Source organism: Podarcis gaigeae, assembly GCF_964106915.1.
Source record: "Podarcis gaigeae genome assembly, chromosome: 11".
NCBI lineage: Eukaryota > Metazoa > Chordata > Lepidosauria > Squamata > Lacertidae > Podarcis > Podarcis gaigeae.
Window position 1 is genome coordinate 20957347 of NC_139687.1, and position 9373 is coordinate 20966719.

The following is a 9373-nucleotide window of genomic DNA, read 5'->3' on the forward strand; positions in this document are numbered from 1 at the left end:
TGGGTCATCCCTGGGCAGGTCATCCCACAAATCTACACCATTTTACAGAGAGCTATAAGTCAGTCAGGAGAAGGGATGCGGGTGGTGCTGTGGGTTAAACCACAGAACCTAGGACTTGCTGATCAGAAGGTCAGTGGTTCGAATCCCCGCGACGGGGCGAGCCCCCGTTGCTTGGTCCCTGCTCCTGCCAACCTAGCAGTTCAAAAGCACATCCAAGTGCAAGTAGATAAATAGGTACCGCTCTGGGGGGAAGGTAAACGGCGTTTCCGTTTGCTGCTCTGGTTCACCAGAAGCGGCTTAGTCATGCTGGCCACATGACCCAGAAGCTGTACGCCGGCTCCCTCAGCCAATAAAGCGAGATGAGCCCCGCAACCCCAGAGTCGGCCACGACTGGACCTAATGGTCAGGGGTCCCTTTACCTTTACCTTTATAAGTCAGGAGTGGACAGAAGGAATGGGAGAATTTTTGGTAGATCTCTGGGTGATTTGCAGTAGATTGGCAACAGTTTCTAACTCCTGTTTAACAAGAGCAACGACAAAACGACTTAAGTTAGATCACTGCTTGAAGGCTCCAAAATGACCTCAATCAGATTACTGAAGAGAAGAAAGCTTGGAGTAATCAGGAGTGAACTTTGGTGTTCAGTTCTTGTTCTGAAAACAGATCACTAGATTCAGGATGTGTTCACAGGTACACTGTTCTTTCAGGCTAACTGTGACTCTGCTTACAATGCACACTAAGCCAAGCCTTGGCTTATAGTAAGAGCATCCAAGCTACAGGAGAAGAGCTCTCAGACCCACTGGTTGCTCCCTCTTGTCCTTTCTGCTGTTGTACCATGCTGAGCTAAATCAAGGTTTGGGTTAGCATGTCATCCAGCCTTGTTAAGCTTTCTCATCTCTAACTACGAGCTGAAACCGAGAACAAACCTCGGTTACAGCTTTAGGTTACTGAAGAGAGAGCTTAACCATGAATCCAGTTGGGACGACACACTAAGCCAAACTTGAGCATGTCGCTGCAGCAAAAAGGACCGGGGAGGAGGTCTCAGGCTGTATTTTGCTCTGGGCTACAGGTGGTAGCGGGTGGTGCTGTGGGTTAAACCACAGAGCCTAGGACTTGCCAATCAGAAGGTCAGCGGTTCGAATCCCCGCGATGGGGTGAGCTCCCGTTCCTCGGTCCCTGCTCCTGCCAACCTAGCAGTTCAAAAGCACATCAAAGTACAAGTAGATAAATAGGTACTGCGCCAGCAGGAAGGTAAACGCCATTTCTGTGTGCTGCTCTGGTTTGCCAGAAGCGGCTTAGTCATGCTGGCCACATGACCCGGAAGCTGTACACCGACTCCCTTGGCCAATAAAGCAAGATGAGCACTGCAACTCCAGAGTCAGTAACGACTGGACCTAATGGTCGGGGTCCCTTTACCTTTTTACAGGTGGTAGATCTTAGGGTTGTATTATAAAGCAGAGAAGATCTGACAAGCCTGAAGTCTGCCCACTGTAGGCTGTAAGAAGCTCAAGTAACACTTAGCATTCTGTGGCTACACAGCATGCTCAATTCTCATTGGGATGCTTTATATAGAGCTTTTAGCTCTAAACATCTTGCATTCTCGTTTTTTTAAGGTATGTTGTACTTCAGCAAACCTCAAGGTTTTCCCTAGAGTGCTAAGCCATATATGCATCGTTCTGTTTGCATTCTGCCTTTCCATAGTTCAAGCTCAGGGCAGCTTACAACATGAAATGAATTACCTAATTACAAGCATAATGAAAGTAGTCATAAGCAATAAATAAAACGTCAAGAAGTACACAGCCAAATGGAACACTTTCCATACAGATCATAAGAATATCTAAAATAAAGGTGCAAAAAAATTAATAGCAATAATAGGAATCACAGCCCTCTAATAAGAAACCCTAAACAACACCCTAGCTCAAGAGTTTGTTTAAAAGCCTCAGCTTCTGTAGCTGGAGTCAGTCAGGGCCCTGTCAGACCTGGTGGGAAAAGGCCTGCAAGGCAGGGAGAAGGTCTTCCAGGACTCACAGCCAAGATGTTGGCCTCATTTTGGCTCCATTTCTTTCTGCACCCCTCATCACCTTAGTTTGCTGTTAAGAAGGAGTGGCATTGGAAATGCCTCTCCTAAACTTCTGAAAGTGAGCACACATGTGGCCCAAAGCAGTGGTGGAAGGAGAGGTGTGTCTTCATATAGAAAACATCCGTGGGTGGTTTTTGAGTTGCTGCTATTCCATTACAGGTATAGCCAGATTCACTGTGAGATTTAACAACCCAATAAACATTCTTAACTTGTAAAAGAAGGGAAGTGTTATAATCGGTTTACAGCTGCACACACACCCTTGCTCTAATGTGCCTACATCACATAGGCTGTGGAGGAGGAAATTGATACAGCATATGGCAGGAATATGTAAAGTCTTCAGCATTATGTCATGGCCAGAAGGGGAGGCATCCCTGATGTGAGATGGTTATAAGACTACAAGAACGTCCCTATCTTCATCTGTGAAATGTTAAAGGAAGGCAGTAATGCCACAAAGAGAGGCCTGTTTGTTTCCAATGCACCAACGAATGAACCGTAGCAAAGATTTTGACTTTGGGGTCCAGACTTGCTTTCCCCATGTAACCTACTCCAGAATCTATTTTTAGAGAGCACAGACACTAAGGCCTCCTTTGGTGTTTTGCCATCTCGAGCTGTGATTACAGACAAGACAAACTCAGGCTTGTAACATGTTGAGACTATTTTGGTCTCCCAGACTGCATGTGATAAAAAAAAGGCGGGGGGGGGGGGGAGAGAGCCTTTTTGTAAAGAACCACAATCATTGGAGCCTCTTTTCTACAGATGCATGCTAATGACTTCACTGTGGGAACAGTCGCATGCTTTGCAGTGCATTTGATGGCATTTTCCGAGCAAAAATAGCCACAGAAATTACTGTATTTTTCGCACCATAGGGCGCACCCAGTTTTTAGGGGGGTAAATCAAGAGGGGGGAAAAATTTTCCCAGCCCCAAAGAGCAGCGTACAGGCTGCGCACAACCTCTCCCTCCCAAGGCAGCGAGCAGGATGGATCCCGCTCGCTGTTTTGGCTTCCCCTTTAGCCCCGTGTAGCTTCTCCTTCCAGGAGACGCTGCGCAGGGCTAAAGAATCCATAGACCCATGCAGCCTCTCCTTGCCGGAGGGGTTGCCCACAGCTATGGAGCAAGCCAAAGCAGCAGGGAGACGCTGTGCAAGGCTTTCCTGGCTTTACTGGGAGGTGGGGGGATTCCCTCACCTCTCCCAAAAGCCCGCAGAACTGTGCAACCCCTTTAAAGAGATCGCGGCTTCTCCTGGCTTTTCTGGGAAGTGGGGGAATTCACCCACCTCCCGCAAAACCGGCAGAAGCCGCACAACTCCTTTAAAGAGATCGCAGCTTCTCCTGGCTTTTCTGGGAGGTGGGAGGTGGGAGAAGGGACTGATGTGGCCAGTCAGTCCCTTCTCCCTCCTGTGGAAAAGCCCGCAAGAGCGCACGGAGCTTGTGTGCAGCTCTTGGGGGCTTTTCCTGCCTGCCTCCCCCCTGCATTCGCTCCATAGGACGCACACACATTTTCCCTTGCTTTTTAGGAGGGGAAAAGTGCGTCCTATGGTGCGAAAAATACGGTATACTAAGTTTAGCCACGGACAGAGCTGTCTAGTTGGGCGTTGTCCTTTATTGTTCAGCACCAGTTTATTCCCATGGGATTGATAACACTCACTACTTTAGAACCAACCTGTGCAGGCTTTTAGGGTTGTTGATCAGCTGCACATACCGCAGAAATCAACTCTGGAATTGTGCACAATTTGCAACAGAGCACAGTAAGTCCATAGGCAGAGGAGGTTTCTTCCCCTCGCCACAGGTGAGGGGGAAGGGGGCGGATCTGGGGGGCTTTGTCGTGGGGGCAGGGGTGCCATTGAGCAGCAGAATGTCTTGGGCCAGCCCTGGCACTGGGTCGCCACTTCATACACTACTTCAAAGGATCCAAACACCCAGCTTGGGAACTTCAGAAACCAACTTCAGAAAACTGCCTTGTCAGGTGTAAGTGGGGTGTGTGTATAGCTTGAACATAATGGCCTGGGGTGCAAATGGGGAAGGCCAGGAGGCCAAGATCAACCTGCAAGAAGTTCTCCACCCCTGACATATACATTAAAGAGGAGAAAGAGGGATATAATTTTTCTGTAACCTTTTTTACATGCAGAGAAGTTTTGACATGAAAGCCCCATGAAACTAGCTCTCCCCCAGGTCTATTATGCAGTGGGAAATGGCCATGAGACAACTGAGAGCATTAACATTTGCTTTCCAAGGGAGAAATTCTCCTTGCTGCTCATTCCTTATATGAAATTATTAATTGCTCATCACAATGCAATCATTTCCATGCAAAACTAATTTCACAACTGGATTTTATAATTTCAGAAAGCATTTGAGTTCCTGCTTTGAATGCAAATATACCATAAATGCATACACACTATTATTTAAAAAAGGACAGCAAATCTATCACAGCTGAGCAATAATTCTAGAGGGCTGCTTATCAATGCTTTCCATGAGGCTCAATTTCTGCTGCCATATTCTTTGGAGATAGTTTGCATGCAAACAACGTTAAAATACGATTGCAATTTATTCTACAAATGATCTGTATCTTCCATAAAGCCTTGTCATGCAGTAAAACCAGTCCCATTGGATCTCTGCTGTAATAATGGTACTTTTACATTTAACTATAATAATTTGGTATTGGGTTCAGATGGTCTCCAAAATTTGATAGGGATTCACAACTTTTAAAAGCAAGATTTCAGTATTCGGCTGTGATCTAACTTTTAGACCATAGATGAATACAAGGGGAAGGGAAACAGGTCTGGTTCCTCATTACATAAACCTGGTTCATCTATACATCTTCAGAAAGCTCTGAAACAGTGTGACAGAGACCAAATGTGAGTCTCACCATCGCAGAGATAGCCTCCCATGTCAACCAAGTGCTCCATGTGAACACATCATCACTTAACAGCCCAGTTTGCACCCTATTTTTCAGCGGGAGAGAAATTGCAAGTACCACATCTCTATACATGTGCACTCAAAGGACCCAGACTGCAGGCTAGCTAAGGTTGAGAAAGAGGAACTTGTCTACTCCTTGGTCCCGCAATTTTGGCAGCATCCCCAGTTAAATGTATAAAGCAGGGAATCATGTTTTTGCATTGAAGGAGACCATACAGGAATAGTCCTTCACCTGTGTAGCATGAACTTGGTCCAGAAAGAGTTTCAAGGTTTTCCACCCTACATTTTCCTTTGTTTCCCCCTTCATTTCCCCCTGCAAGCATTGTGTATGTGTGAGCAGGTCTAGAGGCTTTGGTGCCCAGCAGGCTATACAACTGATAAAAATATATTTATTTATGCATTTTCTCCCTTAATATTCTGTATGGTAGTTGGTGGGTACATTCAAATCTTTTTTTTTTTTTATTTTTTTTTTTTTGTACGCTTAAAAGGATTAACTGTGCTAAAAAGGCCAGCTGCTGCGGGGAGATTTCCTAGGAGCTGCAATATACCATAAAATGGCAAGGTTTCTGTAGAAGCAGGAAGGAAGATCTCTGGAAAGAAAGATTGGCACGACCCTCTGCAAAGAGAGATACACATTGAGGATGTTTCATTTGCTTTTCAAATTTTGACTGAAAAACACCACTTGGAATGGGGATGAGGGCTGAGTTTTCTCGGTCTTCCTTAAGAGACCAGACTAAAACTTACGTGAGTGCTCAACTAGATGTGATGCAGACAACCAACCCATAGCAGGGTTCCCCCCCCCCCCCAAGAGCCAAAGAACAATATAACTCATTCGGGGCTTCTGCTCCAAACTCCATGTGCCATATGGCAAACCACTTTTGACCTATCTCAAAAATAGCCTCAGTTGGTCTTTGGGTTGTGACCAGTTACTGCAGGAGCACTCAATATTGGGACCATCCCGAGTCACTCATCGCCACATCTTTAAGAGTTGTTTTTAAAATGCAGGAGTTGTGTCTACAGCAGGGTTTCTCAAACTTGGGTCTCCAGCTGTTTTTGGACTACATTTCCCATCATCCCTGACCACTGGCCGTGCTATCTAGGGATGATGGGAGTTGTAGTCCAACAACAGCTGGAGACCCAAGTTAGGGAAACCCTGATCTAGAGAATGTCTTTGAATGGATTAACACTGACCGTAACCATTTCTCCCCCTGTGCTTCTCTGCTTACCTCTTTATGATATTTGTTGCAGGAGTGATTCGGGAGAGTTATCTCAAAGGGCACGACCAACTGGTGCCGGTCACCCTCCTGGCCATTGCAGTCATTCTTGCCTTTGTCATGGGGGCTGTCTTCTCGGGGATCATAGTGTACTGCATCTGCGACCATCGGCGCAGAGACGTGACCATCGTGCAGAGGAAGGAGAAGGAGCTGACCCAATCTCGCAGGGGCTCCATGAGCAGCGTCACCAAGCTCAGTGGCCTCTTTGGGGACACTCAGTCCAAAGAGCCAAAGCCGGAAGCCATCCTCACCCCGCTGATGCACAACGGCAAGCTTGCTACGCCGGGCAGCACCGCCAAGATGCTCATCAAAGCAGACCAGCATCACTTGGACTTGGCCGCTCTGCCAACCCCAGAGTCGACCCCGACGCTGCAGCAGAAGAGGAAGCCCAGCCGCGGCAGCAGAGACTGGGAGAGGAACCAGAACCTCATCAACGCCTGCACAAAAGACATCCCCCCTATGGCATCCCCCGTGATCCCCACGGACCTCCCTCTCAGGGCTTCTCCCAGCCACATCCCCAGCGTCGTCGTCCTGCCCATTTCTCAGCAAGGCTACCAGCACGAGTACGTCGACCAGCCCAAAATGAGCGACATGGCGCAGATGGCTATGGAGGACCAAAACGCCACCCTCGAGTACAAAACCATCAAGGAGCACCTCAGCGGCAAAAGCCCCAACCACGGGGTGAACCTGGTGGAGAACCTGGATAGCATGCCCCCCAAAGTACCCCAGAGGGAAGCCTCCCTGGGGCCTCCCGGGGCCTCCCTCGCCCAGGGCGGCCTGGGCAAGCGACTGGAAATGCATTCTTCCGCTTATAACGTGGACTACAAGAGAAACTACGCCACGAACTCGCTTACGAGAAATCACCAGGCCTCCACTCTCAAAAGGAATAACACTAATTCTTCAAATTCTTCCCACCTCTCAAGAAATCAGAGCTTTGGCAGGGGGGACAACCCCCCTCCTGCCCCACAAAGGGTGGACTCTATACAGGTCCACGCCGCTCAGGGTCAGACCGTGACTGTATCTAGGCAGCCCAGCCTCACGACATACAACTCGCTGACAAGATCAGGGTTGAAACGCACACCGTCGTTAAAACCAGACGTACCCCCCAAGCCCTCCTTCTCCCCTCTTTCCACGTCCATGAAGCCTAACGATGCATGTACATAATCACCGTGGGGTGGGGGGGGACAGCAGGTGACCAGAGTACGCCATTACAAAGGCAGTGTTTAGCAACGGCAATGCTCTTTTTCAACTGACCAGGAAGCTGCCTGAGCCTGTGGATGCATTGCTCTCTGGGGAAAGTGGAATATTTTTTATTTTTTAAGGGAGGGGGGGTAAACAAATCGGGTCATGCAATACATGGTTTGCAACTGTAGGACCCACCCCCACGATGCAACAGCTCTTTTACTCAAAAGACTAACCACAAAACATTGAGCCAAAAGCACACACGCCGTGAATGATGACTGTGATAACTTCACTCGGAAACTGCACATTGCGCAATTCCGGATCTGGGAACTTGAGTGCTTTGAAAGCAAAGACGGAAGCGGGGGAAACGACAACCCCAAACAAAAGGAAAACGGAAAGGAAGGAAGGAATTCATTGATTAAGCTAACTCTTAACTGAACTGTGGCAGACATTTACTCTGTGCAGGTACTGTGAAATGCTCATCAGTGTTACAGCCATTTGGTTATAGCCGATTGCCATGTTGGGCAACCACTCTGTCCTAGGTTTCCACCCCTCTTCTCTTTTAATGAATAACATGTGACTGTTAACGCAAGTAACTCCTATTATTTATTGTTCATCCTTTTGTCTTTTTTATTATTCCTAAGGAAATTACTTCTGCATATCATCATATGAGCAGCTCTCTCCAGAAGAAAAAAAAAAAAGCAAAATACGTTGAAAATTATGCCTATTTAACGTGAAACCCATTAACTGGAGTAATTAAAACTCTTTTTATTTTTCCAATAAATTCACTGAGTTAAATAAGTTGAAGGTGGAATTCTGAACTTTTGTGTTTGGACTCTCTGATCTCTTTCTGGAAAACAAAAACAGGGGAGTATTTATTTAAATGTCAGATAAGCTTGCCTTCCAGCCTCCGTGCCGGGCAGTAGTCAAAGAGAAATCACCCCGTTCCACAACAAGGTTTCTATCTTCCTACAGTAACTTCCTGCCGCAGCGTTGAAAGCTGCCCGCCTTGCCCCACTGCTGTGAACATGGTTTTGTCAATAGCTCATCATTTCTGTGAAGGCACCAACTTTGTTTTCTGCCATCCCATTTCACCCTTGCATGTGAAATGGCAAACAAAAACCCACAAACGCCGTGGACTCATCCATATGCTGGCTTTTGCCGTGCATAGCTCACGGTCTTAACCGCACAAGGGCAGGGAGGGGAGACGTTGTTTGTTGGTGGAAAAACACATCTGTGAATACCCTACTTTCTTCCACATGTAAATTTGTGCCTTACATCCTTCAGTTGTGTATCTTTGTGAGCTGTCGTGTGTGCCCCCTTTCCCTTTAGAATAAATCAGATATTTATTTATCAACATCCTCAATTACTCCTCCGGAGAACGTGCACATTTCAAGGAAGAATATTGAGGTTACTGTAACAGCGACACTCCAGCTCATCGGAAGGCGAGGCAGTAACAATGCACATCGCTTCAGTGTGACTTTTCTAGTTTTGGTTCTCAGATCACCCCTTGGGCTATGCTGGCAGTATCATTTCCGTACTGCGGGCAGCCTTTTCCTTCTACCCGAATCTTTTCATATCCCTTCTGCATAGTGATGTAGTCTTACTCACAAACCAGCAAAGAAGTCATTAGAGGACTGTCATCAAAAGTCTGATGTGTCAACTGAAGGCAAGCACTAGGTGCTGTCTGGCAAAGCAACAAAAAACAAAAAACAGGCACCCTCGCACAGCATTTATGTACAGCACATAAAATGAAATGGAAATTAATATAAAGCAGGCTGGCTCCTGCTGGATCCCAATAACAGCTACAGTAGTGCAAACCCAAAAGGATGCTGCATAACCCCTTTTTTAATTAAAAAAAAAGTGGAGGGGGTCTTACTTTGATTTAATTTGCTCCCATTTGTGGGGTTTGAAACGTGGGTGCATA

The 9373-nt window shown here is 46.9% G+C and overlaps 1 protein-coding gene across 12 annotated transcripts in view; it reads left to right on the forward strand.

Annotated features, from left to right (window-relative positions):
* The window catches only part of SEMA6A (semaphorin 6A), a 180370-nt gene extending 172123 nt beyond the window's left edge, over positions 1-8247 (forward strand). For all 12 annotated transcript variants that reach the window (XM_083702229.1, XM_083702234.1, XM_083702224.1 and 9 more), the window contains one exon: positions 6239-8247. In XM_083702229.1, coding sequence (XP_083558355.1) covers positions 6239-7428 — 1190 coding nt within the window. In that variant the 3' untranslated portion in view covers positions 7429-8247. The remainder of the gene's footprint in view (positions 1-6238) is intronic.
* The last annotated feature ends 1126 nt before the right edge of the window (positions 8248-9373 follow it).